This window comes from Perna viridis, chromosome 3 (genome assembly GCF_037379345.1).
Source record: "Perna viridis isolate PV_CMFRI_1.1 ecotype Kerala chromosome 3, ASM3737934v1, whole genome shotgun sequence".
NCBI classification, from domain to species: Eukaryota; Metazoa; Mollusca; class Bivalvia; order Mytilida; family Mytilidae; genus Perna; species Perna viridis.
The window spans coordinates 19034192-19057873 of NC_142447.1; the positions used below are offsets into that span (position 1 = coordinate 19034192).

A 23682-nucleotide genomic window follows, 5' to 3' on the forward strand; every position below is an offset into this window, starting at 1 on the left:
TACATGAATTTAATCAGAATTTATGAATTAAGTAAAAAATACAATATTTTTTACACACAAAGTCATTTAATATAAAAACAATGTTTTGCGGTTGTCGCAAAACTGAAATAAATTTTACTTCCGCTTCAATGAAATGGCAAGTGCCAGTGCGAATCTTTCGCCAGAAGAAGAAAAGGTAAAACAGTTGTAAGGAAGGACACAGTTTAAATATTTGACGTCAGTACGAAGTTGCAACAAATTGCCTAAACAATAAAGCATCTTACAGGCCTGAGGAGACCTAGAATTTTAAGAAATATTCATAAATTCAGCTGCTCATTAAAAATGAAATAATTCTTTTCCTCCTGAGAATTAAATCTTATTCAAAGTTTTCAGTAAACCATTGATAATATGAGGAAGGTACAAGTGGCGTGAATGTGAACAAAGCATAAAGCTTCACTTTTAACAGAAGTAGACCATTTCATTTACAACTTTTTCTTAGATTGATTTAGGATTTCTGTGGGTGTCTGCAAAGGATATACAGGGTTTGACACAAACTTCATTTGTTTGGTGGTTAACAGGACCACCTCAAAAGTAAAACAGGTAGACTGCAGAGAGTTATGATGGTTCTGTTCTTAGATCTTATTATTTTTCAAGTAGTCCTCTCCAGTTCTCTAGGGTGGCCCAGGACTACTGGACTACTGTTAATGTCGATCCCTGATATATAAAATATTTTTGTTATAGTATCAGAACAGTTTTGTGTTTGACATGAGATGTTGGGTTTTATTAGGTTATAGGGTGTAGATTTACTGAAAATGTCTTTGTAGTTTTGATCAAATACATGAAACATAATATTCACTGAGGTACAAATTTATTTTTTAAATCTGACATTAGGTGATCAAGCAAAATAAAAAATTGTCTCCAAAGACAGCATAGCAATTTGGAATAGTAACAAATATGTCTTTAAAACATTTTGTCTAGGTATTTTAAAAAAAATATTTCAAAGCTTCAATAAGATACAATGTAGCATTGTAGTATTTTGTTATGACGAAAGTTTCTCAACTGGTTAATGTGATGAATTTTTTTATGAATTTCTACACATTTAGGAGCTAGCTCTGCTCGCATATATGAAGGAACAGTCTTAGAGGCAAGCAAAGCTAGGCAATTGAATACAAGGACCATCCTAGGGACTGACTGAGGCAAAAAAGTTGCTTTTTGGTTTCAAACTTCACCGTATATACCACAAAAGAGAAGCAAAAGTCACCCTTAAAATAGAAAAAGTTGATCGAAAGTCACCCCAAAGTGACAGTAAACATAATAAACTATGAATTAATTTTCCTTTGTTTGAGTTTACAAATAAATAGTTACTGAAAATTAAAATGTATCATTGATTAAACAAACATTGTACACTGAAGATAAAATTTCGATACATGCGTGGCTGACAGGCGAAACGCCGAAACCTGGTAGAAAGTGAAAGATAGCTGAAAATGCGATCGAGTCGCCAAGGAAGAAATTTTCCAAAGAAATTACACAAAAGAAATACTCTGACACAGTGGCAATTATTTTCTTTTACTTCAGTGGATCTGCATTTAGATCAAATAAGCTTAGGGAAATTAAAATGCTGTTATACCTTCCCACAGTAAAGTTTGCTCAAATTCACTCTGTGAGGTGGTAACGTCTTCAAAAGTCAATAGAAGTGATATATAGGATTCACCCTGCTCTTCTTAAAGCCCTTGAGCATGGAGAAACCGCCAATCCAGCTGCAAGGGGGATTTATGCAGAAGTTTCCCAGTACACTTTCATTTCACTCATATGCTGATGGACATATAGCCATTCCTGGGAAGATTGAGTCATATTTTTCAAACAAAGGATTTGGAGTAAAAAAGGAGTAAAATTACACCAAAAGTGGAAAGTACCTGTGAAGCTCTTCTTGATTTCAAAGAGGCAGAAGGCATCTATGTAGATAAACTGGAAGAATTTATTACAATGGATGGGAATGATGTTACATACATGTACAAGCGACCTGACAGTGGAAGTAGGAGATCAGTTGTTCAAGAGGCCATTGATACTAACATTGATGGCTTTGATAGATGTGAGAAATGTGATGATCATGAAGAGATTGAAGCAGGACATAATGCAGTTCAAGTCAGATTCTTTTCACAGCAGAAAAACATCCTCAGATCTATTATGTCACAATATATAGACAACATCATGAACAATTTAAAAGATCAGTTTGATAGAAAAAATGCAAGTATTGCAGCCTCTTCACATTACTTCTGCGCACAGAAAAGGAGAGTTGGCAACATTTGGAAACCAAAGTGGTGCTGTTTTAGCTGATCATTTTGCCATCCAAGGAATTGACAATGAACAAGTGCCTATGGAATATAAACAATACAAAAGGCTTGTTATGGGTTCTTTTCAAACTTCCTCCCTAAGTGAAATTTGTGAAGAACTTGGCATGGAATATGAAGCTACATGTATAATGCCAAATATTGTAAAACTTTTTCAATGCTGCACACTTCTACCAATGAACAGTGCAACATGTGAAGGAGGATTCTCTACCCAAAATCAAATCAAGTCAAGGTTGAGAACCAATTTAAACAATAGTTCAGTGAATGACTTGATGAGATTTTCAGAGGATGGTCCTTCAATGAAAAAGTTTGACTTTGCCAAGGCCTTGAAAATCTGAAAGGATGAAAAAAAGAGGAGGCTATATGAATCTTGTTACTAATGAACTGTGGTGCATGTGTTATCTTTTTAGACAATAGATTGACTAGATATGAAATTTTATAATACATGTAATTTAATGTCTTTTAATTGAAAAACAAATCAAATACATTAGTTAATAATTTATACCTTTTTGTCTTTTTGCATAGTTTTAGAAAGATGAAGTTGTTCAAAAAAGGAATGTCATTATAGAACATCATTCAAAATTTAATAACTAATGAAACTTGTGCACACTGAGAAATTGCCTTGAGATTTGAAACTTCTCCCTATTTTTCTCAGAGGGAGAAGTAAAGTCTCCCTGAATTTTGGGTCTAGGATGGTCCCTGTGAATATAATCTTCATTCCTTGGAAAAACACCTATTTAAAATCTGAACTATGTCAGATCCAGTTATGGAAAGGTAAGCTTTACAAATTACATTCAGCAAATCACAGAGTAGGGGTTAAATAGAACTTGTCTTCGTGAAAAGATCATATTTTATTAACACTTCTTATCCTGATATGTGTAGGAATTGTATGCTTCATAAATATAGTTTTACTTCATCAAGCTTCCATAAGACACGAAAATCATTGAAGTTGTTAATGACAAAAAAGTTACAGTATTTTGCCTCTTCTGTGGCACCTACTCAGTAGTAAATTTGGAAAAAATGTGTTCTTGAAACCCAATTTCATTTTTTCTGGAACCCACAATATATCTGTTTTAAAATTTTCATTTGTCCATTTTTGGACTTGTCAACAATTTATCTCCATTTGGAGCTTATTTATGGTGGAACACTATGCAATGACCAAATTTTGACAAAACCTGAAGAAACTTTAAGTGGTCCAATACATCAAATATCATGATTCTGTAATTTCAAGTATAGGAGAATGGAGCTGCTATAATGCTATTTTAAGCTCTTGATTTTACTGGTTCCTCTTTTGCTTCTGTGATATACTACATTTGTACATGTATGTTTTGATGAAGCAGCACAAAGTGAAGGAAATATAATTTATCCATTGTAGACATTTTTATACAAAATCGCTTTGTTTAGGTTTTAAAATCATTCTAATGTTTATCAAATTTGTAATTATCAAGTTCAAGATTAACAGTATTGGGTTTTAGAGTATTCATGGTAGTATTTGAAAAAAATATCTCGAATTGAATGGGCGTGAATGCATAAGTTCTACCAGAACAAAATATGTAAGTTACTGGAAAATTTTGAAATTCACAAAAAATGCAAAACCAATTAATATTCCTGTGATTTTATATAAAAACGGTAAATTTTTGATGAGGAATAGCTCACTACTCCAAATTAGAGTTAAATTGGGGAAAACATCAGGTTGATTTCCTGTATTGTTACTTCTTACATTGTTGTAATGTTAATTCTGACCATAGTACTTATTTGATAGCATACAATGTACATTCAGATGATAAAATATTTAATTCACCTTTTGAAAAGTAATTTTGAATTACAAATGTACATGTATATTTGATAAAAAAACTGTTAATAACAATCAGTTTATCTTGTTACATGTATTATCATGTGAAATTTCTTCCTGATATAAAGCAGGATATGATCATATGTTAATTAATAATATTAAGGAAATGTGATAAGACAGTCATCTGATCTATTTATGCAAAAAAAAAAAAAACAGGGTCACCCTGTAGTTTTTTGTATGACAAGAAACAAAACCTTTGTGGCCTAAAGGCGACCAATAATGTCTTGTTTTCAGTGCTGGTCATGCTAATGTAAACATGTTCAGCCAAATGGACTGCAATTTTTGTGATGTATGTGACATTCAAGTCTTGCTATTAGATCCTCTTTATTATATATATGACACAGGAATCTATGTTTGTAACCTCTCTTATAATGCAATCAATAAAACTTTTTTCATTTATTCTTAAATTTTAAGAGAGGGACTTAGCTAGTCTAGTGACATTTATACTTTTTTAACAAAACATTGGCAGTCTTAAGCTTTAAAATTATTTCTTGTTTCAATTGTGTAATGGGTAAAAAAGAATCCTGTTACATCACATGCCTGATCAGATATGAGAGAGTCACCATTATAGACCAGGTCTAATAAGTCTATAAGACTAGACCTGTTGTAGTATCTTTTACTGTGTATTTCACTGGTATCATAGTAGCATACTCATCTCAAGTTATGGAGATTGTAAGTTCAATACTGGCTAATTCATACAAAAATCATTAAAATTGGTGATTACTGCTTTTCCCCCCAACCATTCAGCTTCTAGTTGAACAAGGTGCAACAAGTTGGCTCGGAGTCAGAAGTACATGTATATGTTTCTTTGAGATGACAGGAAATGATGTCAACATTTTATTAACCTTGTCCTATCAGGCACTATCAGGCATCGACTTGCCCATATTGAAATTTATGTTGTCCTTTAGTAAATACATTTTGTTGTCCCCAGGGCAAATATTGTTTAACTTTTTCTTGTCTGAATGGGGTTTTCACTTGTCCCGGTGTCATACGATATTTTGACCCCTGGGAAATATTGACCCTGGGGTTAAAATATATGTGACACTGGGCAATAGGACAACCTTCAAGGTCATACTCTGGGTGACATGCCTTCCAGCAGGTTGTTACTTCTATATAGCTTAGCATGTCCAATCAATTCAATTCTTTGATCTCTTGCATAAAGTATCTTACATTGGACAATCAATCATTTTAGATTAGGTTGTCATAGATTTTTTTTTTTGGAAAAAGATAATCTTTCAAAATAGTGAAAGTTCAAGAAAACCTATGAATTTTATGTTAGCAGATCCTGTAAAATTCAAGAAATTCTATATGGCTATTTAATTTATGTTATGAAAATAGTGAGAACATTGAAACTGATATTGTGTTTTATTCTGTGGTTGTCTCCATACACAAATACTGAGGTGTAAATACAGCTGTGCTATATTTAGTGTTTGTGTACATTTTTTCCTGTACAGCCTTTACAGTATTTGTACTTTGCCCAGAATAAAGGAAATGCTTTCTGTCACTTTCTGTAAATCTTACAATACATTAGACACATGATGTCACATTTCGATTGTAAACAAAAGAATGAACTATTATTTACAGGAAGTCAAAGGATTTTTAGAGTATGTTAACAAGATAAGAGAGCAAGAGAAGGCAGAACCACTGCCATGGGTGACGGCAGTCAAGTTCCTGATGGCCAGAAAGTTCGATCGAAAGAGGGCCATAGATTTGTACATCAATCATGAGGTACCATATTTATTATACCCCCTCAAAGTGGGGGCTATTAAATGTTTTTAGTCTGGCACAGAATGTAGGATGTACATGTAGCAGGTGATATCTTTCTAAAACCTTGTTGCACATTGTAAAGTATTCAATTTTGTACTATGTGATTTTTCTGCTAGACAATTAAAACAATCATACCAGGCCTAAGTTGATATAGATACATATAAATGTCACTGAGGAGACTTTTTATGCCCCACAACGCAAAGTTGGGGGGCATATTGTTTTACCCCTATCCGTCCGTAATTCCGTCTGTCTGTAATTCCGTCCGTAATTCTGTCCGTCCCATAAGTTTTCCACACTTTTTTGGAAAATCCTTGAAGATATTGAACTGATTTTTTGTATGTGAGTCTTTCATGATTAGTTACAGATCGAGTTAAAGTTTTGTTCCGCTACGCTGAGTTTTACCAAAATTACTGGCCCTGCACTTAAAAAATTCCATGGAAATAACAGTTTTATGCACTTTTTTTGTAAACCCTTGAAGATATTGAATTGATTTTTTTTGTATGTTAGTCTGTCATGATTAGTTACAGAATGAGTTAAAGTTTTGTACCGCTACGCTGAGTTTTACCAAAAATATGGGCCCTGGACTTTAAAAATTTTATGGAAATAAGAGTTTTCATTCCTTTTTTTGTAAACCCATGAAGATATTTAACTGCTTTTTGGTATGTGAGTCTGTCATGATTAATTACAAATTGAGTGTAAGTTTCATTCTTCTACGCCGAGTTTTACCAAAATAACTGGCCCTACGCTTCAAAAATTGTATTGAAATAATAGTTTTTCGCTTTTTTTTTTGTAAATGCTTGAAGATATTTGACTGGTTTTTGTGAGTCTGTCATGATTAGTTACAGACTGAGTTTAAGTTTCGTTCAGCTATGCTGAGTTTTACTCAAAACATCATTTGTGTCTCATAGACACAATAACACATCTGACAAAATGCTTTTTACAATTATGAGTTATGATATAGCTGTATGAAGGTTAAATGCGGGAGCATCATTTTATCTAGTTTTTAATTGCCTTTTGCCAATATACAGTTACTAGCTATCACACTTTGTCAGTTCCTCCGTTTCGAACCAGATTTGTTTACATGTTGGTATGTACATGTATAAATTTGGAATTTTCATGTTGTATTCTTAAAGTTTTTCTCTAAAACATTTCAATTTCTCTTCATGTACAAAGGAGAAAGTTTGGTAAGGAAACATTTTGGCCTAATAATTTGTGTATTTTCAAAAAATCGATTAAAGCTGATTTCTAGGTAGTAGTTGTATAGTAAAATGGTTGCAAGCACTGAATACTAGTTTTAACCAGATTTAAGACATTATTTCAGAGATAACAGTATGTATTAATGCAAGTTTTGCAAAAACCTTTTGATAATTGTGCAATTTTTAAGATGGTTTCTGAGTGGAACAGAAGTGGCCACACATTTTTTCACTTAAGATATTTTCACACGAGTTGTAACTGACAATTATACATAAAATATTTGAAGCATGAGAATGAACATGCATGCAGCCATTGTTAAAAGGGTGAAAGACTACACTAATTCTGGCGTTTTCCCGCCTTTTTAACAGTTTTCCAATTTCAGCCAAGTTTGAAGGGCATATATGACTGTATAAGTTCAAATGAATATCATAAACCAATCAAATCAACTAAAAGAAAACACAATAAAAAGGTTGGAGAAACATCATTAAATTTTCTTCAAGTAGAATTTAATTTTGAGGCGAAATTTTGCCCTTATTGAACGAACTCATTTGTTTTGTTTTTTATAGATAACAAGAAAGAAGGAAGAATTACTGCATATTGATGGAAATGATGAATTACTGTTGAGAGAAATTGCTACAGAGAAACTGACAATACTGGTAGTCAATTATAGTACTAAAATTAAAACAATATATACAGGTCTATATATAAGTTCTGGTGCTTAATTCCTGGGTTGAGTAGATATTTTCATACAGCAGAAAATACATGTACATGTAGCATATTGTACCGATTGACCTAGTTTGAATTTAAAGGTACTCAGAATGCATGTTGACAATTGCATGTTTTACATATTCCCATATATAAATTTGAATACAGTATACACTAACATTATAGTAGCTATCAGTAATACTTCTAATTTAATCACTTTAAACAACTGTAGGTTTTTATTCATAGATTTTTATTTTAGACCAACTAAAAATAATTTTTTGGTTCCTGTGCAATTTTCAGATCTTTTTAAGAAGTCCAATTTCAGTCAAATATTAATGATGTAGTGATCATAGTGTCTGTCTGTCCATTCACCAACTCATGCCTTTTTTTTTAAATGCAGTTTTTTCAGCAGTGACATAATTTTTTTCTGCTTTGAACATTGTTGATAAGCCTCCTGTTTTGGACACACAAAAACAAGAAAAAGAAATGCTTCAGCTCTCTCTCTTTCACCTATTATCACAAAATATTGGCATTAAATAAAATCAACTTCAAATTACTTTACAGTGTATTTGCATTCTTCATATTTCAGGGGCAGATCCAGACACTTTGAAAAGCAGAGGTGCCAGGCAGGGTTCCTCAGAAAAAGGGGGGGTGCTAGAACATTATTTGCCATTTTTTATCAACCCTCTGCACCCTTCTCCTGGATCTGCCATTGTATTTTGTATGCTAAATATTCTTTACAATTATTGTAGCCTGGACGCGATAAACATGGTGCAGCAGTAGCTTTGTTCACGGCCCGGTTACACCAGCCAAGGGATGCAACTCATCAGATTGTGTTGAAAGGATTACTCTACCAACTTGATGCTGCTTTGGAAAGGTACAAATATTATGATATTCTATTAAAAGTTTTATAAAAATCTGTGCTTATATGCTGAAAATATTAGATGAGGATCAAACACTTCCGTAGGCAGGATAAATCTAGGAGAGAATTGAGTGTGGTAGTCCCATCACTTTTTCGTATAGCCCTTGAATTTTTTTGTAAAAGGGGAGCCAAAAGCCCTTCAAACTTACCATTCACTTTGCATTGACCTGAAATAATGGTGCCTAAAATTTTTTAAAGTGATTCAGTTTACTAAAATCCAACAAAGGGCTGCTTAATTTTGTTTAGGAAGGATCATGCTGTATGAGAATTCATTGCTTTATTGGCCTTTAGCATAAAATAGTTATGATAAAATTAAACATCAAAATCTCCAGCTGCCATCCTGTATTTTTGTGGTGTATTTGAGTGATGTTTCTAGACTATATGGTTTATGAACATGTGTCTTTTTCCCAGATGTTTTTATGATTTCATGTTCATAAAACCTTTTTTCATGACATTTCTTACCTATTACTCATTGCCATTTATTTGTAGTTTATCTTGAAACATCTGCTTTGGAAATTAAGTATATGTCAATATAAAAGTCAGGAAGTTGGCGATACACTTATCAAGAAAACTTGTTTGATACCATATAATCATAATAGAGTTGAAGTAGCATGGTGAAAGGAGTTTGGACTGGTTACACATACATGATGATAGCATAAAAAAATCACAAGGAAACTAGAATCTGAATGCAGTTCATTTCCAGTGTTCTAGGATTTTTCAGAAATTGAGGTTTCCTCGGGAAAGATCCATATAAAATCAACTTTTCCACTGTCAATGACTGCTTTCCAAACAAAACAAATCCTTACAGCATATGAAGTTTTCAACTTGCCACAGGAAAGTGTAACTGAGTACCTAACTTTCCCTGACCCAAATTTCACTTGCCCCTGGTAACGGGAAATAGGAATCCAAGAACACTGATTTCACCACATTTTCAAATCATTAAATCAGTCACTATCATGGATTTGACCTGGAATTGCACTTTAAAATGAATAGGAATTGTTTCTTGGGTTTATTGCATGTGTTTCAGCAATATAAACATTCAGTGAAAACTTGTGAACTTGCTTGAATTTTACACGGATCTGTACTGAAGTTTGATGTTATAAATATATATTTTTTTATCCTCAGTTATGATACACAGAGGCATGGCTTAGTATTTATTTATGATATGACAGATTCCAAATATGGTAACTTTGATTATGAGCTCTGCACTAAAATCCTCAATCTGTTGAAGGTAGGCACATCACAATTTTATTAAGCTTGGAATGTTATGTATGGCTTGAAATTTTTTTGATAGGGTACAAACTAAAGGGACTAAATAAAATCTGCAAAGCTGTTATTACTTTTTTTCTAATTTTATAAAATCTATAGAAAAAGATGAAAAATATTGTGATGAGAAACTGTTAAGTAAAAGATTGCATCTCTTAAAAAAATTCTGAAATTGTACAGCATTATGGACCATCCTTGAATGAAAATTTAAAAATAGTCATGATTTATAGTGGATAGTATGCATGCTTTCCAAAATTGTAACAGGTACATGAAATAAGCATCTCATGTACATTTATAAGAACATTATGCAATGCATTATAAATTTTTATTATCTTGATTCTGACTTTGAAAAAAAAACAACACAGAATTAGTCTATACAAGGTAAAGAGTATTGTGAAAACTTAACTTGCTTATTTTTCTTTTTTTAATTTTGATATGGTGAATGAATTTTTTTTTTCACATTTTACATTTAGGGAGCATGTCCAGCTCGACTGAAGAAAGTTTTAATAGTAACAGCACCTCTGTGGTTCAAAGCTCCCTTTAAAATCCTCCAGCTCTTTGTTAGAGAAAAGCTCAGGGATAGGGTAAGTACAATGGTTGTATTTGTTCAGAATGTAAGAACTAGACTGGCAGTGATATTCTTGCCTTTAGTGTGGAGGCTGTTGGTTTGGTACCAAAGGGGAAGTCTTTGAAATTAGTAATCATTGCTTCTCAGCATGGTGTGGCATTCATAACGGTTATGTTAGATTGCAATTAGATGAAAGTTTTGTAACGTGGCTTGATACAGGCTATCCAATGCTTTTTGCAACACAACAATAATAGGGGTGAAGCATTAGTGAAATCCTATATATGTATTTTCGTTGAATCATGAATCACTCAAAATCATCTTTTTGGAAGAGAAGTATTTCAAAAATGACATATACAGTAAGATGTATTTGATTAAACTTTCAATGCAGGCCCAAGCGCATGTTATGTTCCCTTCGGTTGAGGTATCAGCGATATATAACAAGATAGGAGTGTATTATGAACAAGTTCAATGTTATTTTAAAATTTGAACAAAGAGCTTCACAAATTCTTAAATCATATTATACATGTAATACCCATCATTAGATATTTATGTAATTCACAACAGGTGCAGGTCTGATCATTAAAGAAAATCATGAAATGATTGATTTTGCAGGTCTACACTATTAGTTTACAACAACTACCCCTTCATATACCAACAGAATCCCTCCCAGTTCATCTTGGGGGAACCATAATGAATAGTCACAGTGCTTGGATGCAACTTTGTCACAAGGTATCACTCAAACAGTCTGTTGACTTAGACACATATTTCTTCCCGTGCAAGAGTTCTTATGATTCAGGATCTGTATCAAGGAGAAGTTTGTCAAGTGAAATCTCTGACTGTATGATTATAAGTGACATTGATTCAGAGGATTCAAAAGAGACGGTGAAAGAAAAACACAGTTCAGAAGAGAAAGAGAAAGAAGAGAAGATGTTAATTGATCAAGAAAAAGAAGTAAATGTTGAGAAAAATGACTCATTTGCCAATGGAAGTGTTAAAAGGCGGCATGATGCTGACGTAAAAATTTCAGAAGACAGTAAAATGCAAAATGGAAATTTGATTGACAATGTTAATGAAACAGAATCTGATATCCCACCGAAAAAGAGGCCAGTGTCTGCTAGTTCAAATAATATTATAGAGGACTCAATTCACATGGAAGAAGCTACAGGAATAACTGTTGAACAACTTGTCAAACATCTTAAAAAGACAAAAAGACAAGGACTTTATAATGAATATGCACACATAAAAATGGAGCCTCCAACTGGTTCTCTGAGTATATCAAAGTAAGTGCCGTAAACTTTAACCAGCACAAAGAAGTTGGTCCAGTATGGACAAAATTTGGCCTCAAAATCAAAGTCAACCCCAAGAAAATTTAATGATGTTTCTCTTTAATGTGTTTTATAGCTGATTTGATTGATTTGTGGTAATAATTTGGACATATACGGTCATAAATGCCTTTCAAATTTGGCTGAAATCGGAAAAGTCTGTCGAAAAAGCTGGAAAACACTAAGTTTTGTGCAGTTTTTTGAAAAAATACTCAAATGCCTACAGTTATTTCTGGAATAACGTCATAAATCTCACTAAAAATAACTCATATTCAGTGTTAAGGACCATTTTACTACACCACAACAAACATACTACCAAGAGATCAGCTCTAATCAAATTAAAAAAAAAAACATACAAATTATGGGGCCAAAAGGGGTTCTTACTGAACTTTCTCCTTTATCATGTTTTGTTGTTCAAAATTACTCACCTGCATTATATTCATATAATATGTACAGGATCCTTTCAAATGTTTTTATTTCTTCAAATTCTATATACATATTCATGACATACATTATAAATGCTATGAGCATTTATGAACAAACATCTTTATGTTTTAAATGTAAATAAGTACACCCTTGTTTATACATTAGCTAACAGCAAACTTAAAATGTAAAACAACTCAGAGCTAAGAGAAAAAAAAAGTACCCTGTAAATATCAATATTTGACAAGAATGCCAAAAGATAAATTTCACACAAGATTAGGTCTTGCCTACAATATATATGTATTGCAAATTAATACAAATATTATATTTTTTTCTCAACAGTGAGAATTTGTGTTTTAATTCAAGATACATGTGAATGAATTATTTTGAAATTTTGTTTTTCTTGTTTTAGAATGAAATATAACTTGCCAAAGAATAGATACTCTGATGTTCTCTGCTATGATCACTCACGAGTCGTCCTACCTACAGTCACAGGGGCTGACGCTTCAGCAGATTACATCAATGCAAACTTCGTAGACGGGTATAATCAAGATAATGCATACATTTCTACTCAAGGTAGTTGCAGTATTGGTCTCAGTTACAATTACAAACTCCAGTTTTAATTTCCACTTTAAAAATGGATCCACTGTCTTTTAAAACTGGATATTACTGTTATTCTTTTTTATATCCCTAATTTGAAAGTGGGAGATATGTCCATCCATCTGTTAATCCATTTTTACCCTTTTTTTACAGTTCTTTCCCTACTAGTGCACCTAGCCCATACTTGCATTTTTTAGTTGAGTCTGGGTTGGTTATTTACTTTTGTACATAATATTTTGGTTAAATTATGTTCTTTGTTGTGAATGTCTTTTTTCTTTGTCTAGACTTTTATCTTTGGAATATATTCTTTTGATTACCACTCAAATCTCGGTTCCCTTGATTACTCTTTTACTGAAACTACTAATTATAGCCACTTACAGGGTAATTATATGACAGAGGCTCTTTGTATACAAAATGTAGGTATATCATATCTTGGTATTAGATTTCTGATTCAAGTGTCATCATCTTCCTGTTTGATGACTTTGTTTCTTGGTTGGTTAGCAGGGCTTATCATATAGTTAGTTTGGCTTACATTTTTTCTGTATTTTGATTTCCAGTTTTTTAATTTTGGTTTCCCTGTTCCTTGTAAAATAATGTCTGTTAGACAGAAGGTTACACTAGTATCATCAACTGGTCAAAGCAATTTTCTAATTTCTCCTTATTTCTCCTTATTAAAGCCCACTGTGTTTTCTCTGGGTCACTATTTTCGCAGTGAACATAAAAGGGCGAAAAATAGTACCCGTTGAATTGATTTTTAACACTGTATAAGGCTTATCATTTTTTTAATCTGCTTAAATTGATACCCGTAAGTATGTTCATTGGACAGAATCAGTGAAAATTAGCAAATCAGTACATTTACAGTACTTACCAATTACAGTTTGTGGTATGTCTTACTTCCTGTTAGTGAACTGAGGCATTGAGTCTTAACAAGGGTAAACTCAATAATCAGTAGCAACACTCATGTCTTATTTTTTTTATACTTTTTAATAGGTAAAAGTAAAATTATAATAATGCAGGAGGTTCATATATCTATACATCTAAGATGTAGATAGGAATGGTTTATTGTGCTTATCTGTAGATCACAAATGTAATTGAATAAGTATACAGTTAGAGAAAAATAGATAATTTCATGTTTAGGTATTTTTTATCCTTCATAATGCCCTTATTATGACTTAACAACATGTAACTGCTTCACAAGTTAAGAATTTGTTTTGTACCCTGTGGTGGAGGGGGACATATGGCTATAAGGTGTTTGTTTAAGTTAGATTTTCCTGCTCTCTGGTTTTAAAATTGTTGTAAACCAGGGGTTGGTCCAGGTGAGGGCGTAATGGGTGTACAATCCTCTTTTCAAAGAAAAGACTGCATTGGTGGCAGGGGTTGGTCCAGGTGAGGGTGTAATTGGTGTACAATCCTCTTTTCAAAGAAAAAAAAACAAGTAATTATCTTAATCTGCTAAATATTATACTGAATATGACAATTTATGACAATTTATCATATTTAATCATTAAACATGTCATAATCTGGTTTCTTTTATACTGATTCTCGTAATTACTCCTCCCCTCTTCCTAGATCCGCCCCTGTAATCTTACTGTTGTCATGTTTAATGTATTTATTTATTGTTAATCACATTCATTTGTCTATTTTCAGGTCCCTTACCTAATAAAACTTTCGGTGATTTCTGGAGAATGGTGTGGCACTGTCATGTAATGGTCATCGTCATGACAACAAGGTACATGTTACAATTGTATAGTTATAAAAAGGATAGTAGCAGTATGTTTCTCCTTCTAACTATTATCTTCACTTTGCCAAATTGACCAGCCCCTTGTTTGCCAATTGGTTTATCAATTGCTTATTTTATGTGAACACATTTATCAAGTTAATATCTTTTAAACATTGTTTTGAGGATATCTACATACTTATTATGTTGATAAATGCATATTGCTTCAAATTTACCAGAATTGTAATGGTTTTCCAGGAATTTAATCAGAGGACCTTACTGACTTAGTTTTTTCATTATTTGGTTTATACCAGACATAGTTGAGCAGAGCATTTGTTTAAAAAATTGGGACACTTTTATTATAGAGTGGTTGAAAGAGGTAGAATGAAGTGTGGTCAATACTGGCCAATGGAGGAGGAATCTGAGGAACAGTTTGAAGAGTTCATAGTCATCAACACTGGTATAGAGCAACACCAGGATTATACAGTTACTGGACTGTTTCTACATAATACTAAGGTTGGTACGAGTATGGTGTTGAACAAATGGCGACTTCCTCTAGTTTTTTTTAAATTCCTTGATTACCCTTTAGAGTCTCGCCTGAATGAAACAAAGAGTTAATCAGCTACTGGTAATGTTTGATTAGGGATTCAAAAATCTACAGTCGCTCGACTTTTTATAGATAATACTAAGTTTTGTACTTGTACGAGTATGATGTTGCACACAGGATGACAGACTGAGGGGCTTTGTATTCCTTGATTACCCTTTAGAGTCTTGCCTGGCGGAACACACTCAGTTAACATGATTAATGTTGAAGTCTGTAGGATTTAAAAATTTACTGTCACTGGTCTGTTTCTTCATAATATGTAAGGTTTGAAGAGAGATTGGGTATTTGAGGAATTCATTTGAATATGGCTGCATCATAGGACTTCATTAACACTGGTCTGTTTCTGCATACGTGTATTACAAAGATTTTGTAGGGGTTTGAAAATAGAGATAAATTTAGGTTTGCAATAACTGGGCTCATCTAAACAGAAAAGTGTATTTAAGCTTCACAAGCAGGGTAATGATTAAAATTGAACAGTGCCTATCAGGACGATCAATATTTTTACTTGGGTTTTCCTAAGTATGGTAATGCCTAAGTTTGTGGGGTTAAAAGATTTTGTAGCATTAATTTAATGCTTAAATCATGAATATATGGAATCTGAGGAATGTATATATGAGTGACTTCTCTGAGATAGCTTTAATGATTTTTTTTAGTGTTTCCTCAGTTAAAGACTATGAAAGAAGATCTAAAGTTTAAGCTTCTAATTCTGATAATACCTTTTACTTGCAGTCACTTAGGTATTCAAATGCCATCATAATAGACAGGTGCACTTAGTCAGTGGATTTTGATGAAAAGTGTTAAAAACAGCCTGGGGCCTTATCCCTCAGAATACTTTATGCCCTGAAAAACGTGATTTATTCTGAACTATTTATTATTTCCAGTCAGGAGAATCAAGACACATTACCCACACTCAGTTTACAAGTTGGCCAGATTATGGTGTTCCCCGTACTGGTATAGCATTCCTTGATTTCCTGTTCAGAGTGAGGAGTTGCCAGGCTGATGCTACAAAGAGATTAGGGTCATCTTGGCATGGACATCCACATGGCCCACCAATTATTGTTCATTGTAGTGCTGGTATTGGAAGGACAGGTGAGTATGATACTCTGATCTAATGTTTGTTAGCTCACCTGGCTGAAGGCCATGTGAGCTATTGCCATCACTTGGCGTCCGTCGTCAATTTTTCAAAACTCTTCTCCTCTGAAACTACTTGACCAATTTGAACCAAACTTGGTGTGAATGTTTCTTGGGGTATCCTGCATAGAACTGATATGGATATTTTTGATCCATTGAAAAACATGGCTGCCGTTACTAAAACTAGAATGTAGGGGTCAGACAATAGTTTTTCGCATATATCTCCTAAACTGTTAGGTTTAGCCAAATTGTTAAGCATGATGAGATCTATCTGTGGTTAAATTTACATTTTGATATGTTAGCCATGTTGGAGTTATTGCCCTTTTTCGATGTTTTTATGCTATTTTGAATGTTATTTCTTTAAAAAATCTTCTCCTCTGACACCACCTGACCAATTGGAACCAAACTTGGTATGAATGTTTCTTTGGGTATCGTGCATAGAACTGATGTGAGGATTTTTGATCCATGGAAAAACATGGCCGCCGTTATTAAAACTAGAACGTAGGGGTCAGACAGTAGTTTTTCGCATATACATGTATCTCCAAAACCGTTAGGTTTAGCCGAATTCTGACATCGGGTAAAAGTGTTCAGCATGATGAGATCTATCTGTGGTCAAAATTTGGTGAAAATCTGTTGACCCATCTTGGAGTTTTGCCCTTTTTGGATGTTTATTGCTGTTTTTAATGTTATTATCTTTAAAAAATCTTCTCCTCAGAAACTACTTTACAGAATTCAATGAAATTGGCATTTTTGTTTTAAAGGGAATCCTTAACAAAATGACTTTTTGGATTTTTGATCTGTTGTAAAGCATGGCCGCTGTTACTAAAAATTGAACATTAGGGTCAGACAGTAGTTTTTCGCATATATCTCCAAAACGGTTAAGTTTAACCAAAATTTGACGGGGATAAAATTACTCAGCATGAAGAGATCTATCTGTGGTCAAATTTTGGTGAAAATTTGTTGACCCATGTTGGAGTTATTCCCCTTTTTGGATGTTTTTTTTTCTGTTCATGATGTCATTACTTTAAAAAACCTTCTCCTCAGAAACTGCTATACAGAATTCAATGAAAGTTGGTATTTTTGTTTTATAAGGTATCCTTAACGAAATGACAGATTTTTGATGGCTGAAAAAACATGGCTGCCATTTCTGAAAATAGAACAATGGTTCAGACAGCAGATTTTTGCATACATCTCCAAATCTGTTAGGTTTAGCCAATAGCTTTCAATTGCTGAAATGATCCTTATTATAAGGCTTACAAATGTGTCCAATGAATCAAATGGAGTCAAAATTGTCTGACAACTCCTTGTTAGAGTTATTGTCCTTAAAAGGCAAAAATTTAACCAGGTGAGCGATTCAGGCTACTGGGAGCCTCTTGTTTTTTTAACAGTTTTCAGTCAATATCTTGAAAACTATAATAGATTAAAAGAAATTTTCAATTGTTGAGAAGATCTTATGGTAAGTCCTACCAAAGAATTCTTGAGTCAAAATTGTTGGACAACTTCTAGTTAAATTTATTGCCTTTGAAAGGCAAAATTCAACTAGGTGAGCAATTCAGGCTCATGGGAGCCTCTTGTTTGCTTTACAGCAAAGTTGCTCTTTTTTAAATTTATTTTACAATTACAGATCTTTTTAACTGCTTATATAGTTACAATTTTGCCAATTTCTGCCTTGTTCCTTTTTGCCTTGTAAAATCCAGTCTAGGTATTGAAAGCCATGATATGTAAATCTTTGTTTTTGTCTTTATTTAGCAAAGTTTACCCACTGTGCATGACCAAACATATCAAACTAAAATAAAACTTTTCTTTTGTTGTGATGAAAATTGGCTCTGTCTTAACATTTACTTATGTTTTCTCTAGTTACTGAACCACATGTCTATTTTGTTCATATTTTTTTAATAGACGCTGCCTATGTGTTGCACAAAATGCCGGTCATTTGTTTATCGCTTTTTACCATGTCTTTGGTCTTAATAGCTTAGAAGCATGTCATATTAGAGTTTTTCTCTAGTTAACTTTGTTTTGTGCATACAATCTATGTTATCATATAATAGTAATTGCTGAGCACTAGGTTGCTATTCTATTCAATATCTTATTTGCATACTTTTCAGGTACCTTCATGACTATTGATATTTCACTACGACAGTTAGAAGACACTCACAGAGTGGACATTAAAGAGACAGTCAGAAAGATCCGCTCACAAAGAGCCTTTGCAATACAGATGCCTGATCAGTATGTGTTCTGTCACCTTGCTGTCATAGAACACGCTTATAGACAAGGATACATTGAAGAACTTGATTTATCAGGTTTTGATGACAGCGATAGCGAAAGTGATGAAATATGAATGTATATTAATTAAGCTTAATGTATATTAATGTATACTGTATTTAAGGCCATGTAAATATAATTTCTGGTTCCTCGAGTATGGTAGAGTAAAGAAGACATCAAATTTCTTCCATAAAGAATTAATCTTGATTTGATGATATTGGCCGGATTTGACACTGTCTTTTTTTAATATATTTGATATAAATAGAAACAGATATGAAAAAAAATTGAACTCACTTGTTTAGGTAATTGCCTGGTTAATATAAACTGGATAGTCAGCATTGATTTTTATTCTTATTGATTGAAAATTTTAATTAAAAGATTTCTTTGATTTTTTTGGTGTCCACAGTCAAAATTTTTTACAAAACAGAGATTTATCATATTTATTGAAAGTTGTGCTGTAAGTATTATGGACATCTAAAGGTCAGAACAATTAAGATTTTATTAAAACATGCAACAAGGTTTAACAAAAGTTGGGTTGAGAACCAAAAACTGTGTTTACATGGCTTAAAGTCAATGTAATTCAATGTTTTTTTATTTATTTGTCATATTACATGTAATATTTGTAATTTTGGCTGACAATTTAGTGTCAGTATAGGCCATTATTTTGGTGCCACCATTTACTTACCTCATTAAACTATTCAGTTGATCTGAATATAACTTGAGCATACAAATCTTGTACATGTAGTTGCTGAATTTTGGAAACAGCTTTTATGTCTTAAAACAAGTTCTGGATTGTTGATTATTTTCTCATAATTTATGCACATCTCCACACAAGAAGCAGGCAGGGCTGTCAAATTGGCTTTTTCACTTTGACGATGATAATTTATAACTTTGAATTTTTTAATTTATAATTGTTGTTTATTTCAAAGGTCAGAGCTTTTCCATTAAAACATATCAGATACGGGGAAGATACTTTTAAATTGTTCATTAGTGGTTGTCAGAACTCTTGACAAAATGAATGAAACATATAGACTTAGCTTAAAATTGCTTCTGTGAATGAATCTGGAGGCAAATAGTGCCTTCCTCTAGTACCTTATATATTCTATTGGCACTTAAGAAAAGATTTTTTGTCAGCATCTTTAACATTTTTTTGAAAACTTTCTTACTGTCTGATATTTTCCATCTTTTTTTGTGATACTAATAAGTAATAACAATGTTATTGTAGAAGACATTTTTTTATTATTATTTACAGTTTTCTTTAATCCTTTATCTAACACAGTTTATATCTAACTATTATTGAATTAAAAGTTGTTTATCTAAAATTAAGCCTTTAATTTTTTTATCTAAAATTAAGCCTTAATTTTTTAAATTTTTTGTTGATGTTTTCGATGCAACTTCAGAAGTACAAAATGTTGAATCATCTACCTATGTGATACAATGTATATGCTTGAGTCAAGACTTTATTTCATGACATCAGAATGAATAAAATTTGACATCTTCTTCATAGGAAAAAAGTCAATAGATTTGCTAATTGTAATAGTTAGGATTTATCTTAATGAATAGGTACAAACAAATGAGTAAAATAAGGCCAAATTTAGTTAACTATTTGGTTCTCATGCCATTCCACCTTTCCTTTACGTTGCCTCCTTTATACCCACTTGAATTATGTTGTCAAGGAAATGAAAGAAATAATATCTCCATCACCTTTTTCTGGTTTTGAACAGTATAATAAGCACCCTCTTTAATTTTTATACCATACCACACAAAGTGGTATTATGTGTTACCTTGCAAAAAGTTGTGTGTCTGTCAATCAGCCTCCAGACGGTTTCCAGATGATAAATTGAGAATGAGTCAATGAATCTTTTTTTTAATTTACACACTTGTTCAGTACCATGAAGTAACAAAATGCAGGTTAAGTTTAATTTTCAGGAAATTCCAAAACGTTAGTTTTGAGTTTGGCCATTTTGAAGATTTTGCTGTCTCCCTTTTCCCACCAGTATAAACGTGAGGTATCACTTAATGTTCTGTTATTGCCATATTTTTTTTAAGCAAAAAATAAAAAAGGTCAAAAGAAATGCCTCCCTCCCTCATTTGTTTCGAAGAATATTGGCTTGCAAATCCAGAATTACCTTTGATTGGCCTAAAAAAAAGCATGAAAACAAGATGTATCATGTAGATTCTTTGAGAATCACTTTCATTATGTTGCTATCAGCATTGATGTCCAATTTTTTATTGGGATTTTTTTTAGATATTTGGGTGTCCTGCAGCATTTACATGTAATACATTCATTCACAAGATTAAATGTATTTTGTATGACAAGATAAGGCCACGATAAAAATATTCATACATTCTCATCCAACTATTCAGAAAAAGTTGGGCATGGGAAAGAATTTTATTTTTATTTTTTATTCTTCCTTCAGTAACTGTCATTAGTGCTGAAAAACAAGAGTTGTTGTTATGACTGTCTATGTGTGCTTTGTGACCTATTTTTTCCAGCACAAAGGTATTGAAATTTTATTTTCCACTGCTACACGTATACCAGTTTTCATCAAATTTGGAACCATTTTAAAAAGAAGTAGCAGTGAAAAATTATGATATTAAAACTTAAAGTTTACTAAAAAAAAAACTATAGCTAAAAATGGGTCCTCACAATACAAGGAATATTTCTGGAAATTTTAGTAGGGGAATATTTTTCAAAATGCATTTTAAAAATTAAAAGAAATTGTGTCAGCTGGGGATGAGAATCTAGGAATTTTTTTTATTATGGCTTAATTGTGCTTTTTTAAGTCTTATGTGATACTAGTTTTGATCATTAAATACATTTAGACTATCATTCAAGATTCTGTTACCTGCCATTTTTGTTCTAGGTGAGTATATGTGATTTACTTTCTTTTGACCAATGCTGTAAGTTTGGTAGCAAGTTGTGAAACTTGTGTGCAAAAATGAAATTTAACATTTTTTTTAATAGATTTGTAAAAAAAAGTTTGAGATCTGTATAAATATTACAAGTATTTTCCTTGCATATTTCAACTAAGATCATGAATATTGAGAACAAATCAAACTAACTAAAAATATCAAATAGGAATATTTTGTACTAGAGACCAAAAAAATAATATGTCTGTATCCTGCAATCCTACCTACCCTATTTTCTTATGCCTTCCTTAATTTTACTGTCATTTTGGCTCAAGTACCATTAAAGTCTATATTGTTTCACCATTTACTCAATGTGAAAAGTTTTTGGAAAATAAAATAATCTCTGTACTTACCAAATTTTTCTTGTTGGTAGCAGGAAACTAGATATTTATTTTCTTGGCCTTATTATTGATGAAGTATAAGTTGAAGTATTAATCAATAGCATATTATAGTCCTAAATACTAGTAAAATACAATATTATGATCATGCTTTATACATATTATGATATGTCTTACAGGATAAGGTAAAACATCTGTTACTAATGCACATACAGAATTTTTTCATTCATTTTTATGAACTCTTTAAGTGCTGTTTTTAATGCAGATATGGCCTTCATTTCTATTTTAATTGTCAGTTATTAGAGATACAATGTATAAATTATATGAAATGCATTGCTGTTTTATTGTCAAAGGGAGATAAGTCATTTTTCTCCTGTAATTCTAGTGTAACTTTGGACTTGCTTTAAAACACTTCTAAGGAACTGCCAGTTTGTCTTCAATAGACCATAAACTGTGTATCCATATTGTCCAATGAGTGTGTTTTTTCTCAGCATGATTTATTAATTTTCAATTTTGTCCTGATTCTTACAGATTCTAGCACTTTAATACCAACCCACTTTTGTACTTTCTGTTTGTTATTTCCGAAAAGAAGCTGTATACATCAATTTCTTCAAGCTCCAAAGAGCAGCTAATGTAAGGAACACAATCAGGATGCTATATTTGTCATATATAAAACAGAGCTTTTACAGTTTATTTGACATATAGTTTTGGCATTATGGCATTTTTCCCAATTACAAGTCAATGAAGCCCTATCTTTTCCATAAGTTTAAGTGCTGTGGTATTTTTGGTAATTTTTTTTAAATATTGCCTTAGGTTGAACGGTAATTAGAGTATATATTTACAAAACAATGAGAAAGGGTACAGGAAAGGCAATGAGCATCTTTTTAAACTTGAAAGAAACTTATGTAGATCCTACCCTCATTCTATAGAATTTATGAACATGATCTAAATGCTGATATTGATTTGATGACAACAGTTTTCTATTTTTGTCTTTAAGATATACTCTGCTTTTTCAGTGACTCTTGTACTTGTTTTTTGTTAATTTTGAGAAGAGCAAGCTGATTGAACCATATAATAGTTTGAATGCTAAGGAATAGTTTAAATTGCAATATAGTGAAAGGTAGAATTAATTTTTCACAATGTTTCCAATCATATAATTAGGAATTTAGTGAAGGGTTATAAAATTTCTTAAATGTAAAAACTATTTTTTGTGTACATACCACCAATGACTAAATAGCTATGTATAATTGCCTTTTGTATAAACTTATTTAAGTTATAATAGTCTCTACAACTTTCAATTTTTTTCTGTAAAGTGGATATGGCAATTAACAGATGTAAATGTCAAAATTTGTGAAAATTTAAAAAAATAAACTATTTACTCATGATTCAACATTGTGGAAAGTACAAATAGTCAAATTAAACTGTCGATTCATACAGATACTGACACCTATTTTTTTTTTTTTCACAGTATGCCAACTTTGTTTTGGCCTTTCATTGTACAATAAGCCTTTACATAGTATTGTTGACTAAAATTTCAATGTTGAACATAAAATTTTTAATTTCTTTCCATACATATGTTTACCATTGAATCTCATTGTCAATGTGTATTGCTTATTCTTTGTATTTATGATTTGTTACAATTTGGAATAAATTATTGTTGTACGTGACAGTACCTCTATGAGTTGGCTTTGGAAAGGACAAAAGGATTTAATCTATGCCCAACTTAATGCCACTAAAGAGATAGTTGTAACGAATAGTCAACAAATAGTCT

At 32.2% G+C, this 23682-nt stretch overlaps 1 protein-coding gene across 1 annotated transcript; it reads left to right on the plus strand.

Moving 5' to 3' along the window:
- Nucleotides 1–117: 117 nt before the first annotated feature.
- LOC148621328 (tyrosine-protein phosphatase non-receptor type 9-like) lies at nucleotides 118–23580 on the plus strand. The gene is made up of 12 exons (XM_088575511.1): nucleotides 118–175; nucleotides 5764–5907; nucleotides 7707–7796; nucleotides 8598–8722; nucleotides 9893–9998; nucleotides 10507–10617; nucleotides 11214–11881; nucleotides 12759–12922; nucleotides 14594–14675; nucleotides 15029–15179; nucleotides 16149–16356; nucleotides 18504–23580. Exons 1-12 carry the CDS (start codon nucleotides 134–136, stop codon nucleotides 18734–18736), a joined length of 2124 nt encoding a protein of 707 aa, XP_088431637.1. The 5' UTR covers nucleotides 118–133; the 3' UTR covers nucleotides 18737–23580.
- Nucleotides 23581–23682: the final 102 nt, after the last annotated feature.

Bases quoted from the DNA above. Each gene is read 5' to 3' on its own strand.
- LOC148621328 (XM_088575511.1), top strand. From the start codon at position 134: ATGGCAAGTGCCAGTGCGAATCTTTCGCCAGAAGAAGAAAAG. The intron at 176-5,763 runs GTAAAACAGTTG...TATTATTTACAG, and splicing joins TTTCGCCAGAAGAAGAAAAG to GAAGTCAAAGGATTTTTAGA. The intron at 8,723-9,892 runs GTACAAATATTA...TTTTATCCTCAG, and splicing joins CTTGATGCTGCTTTGGAAAG to TTATGATACACAGAGGCATG.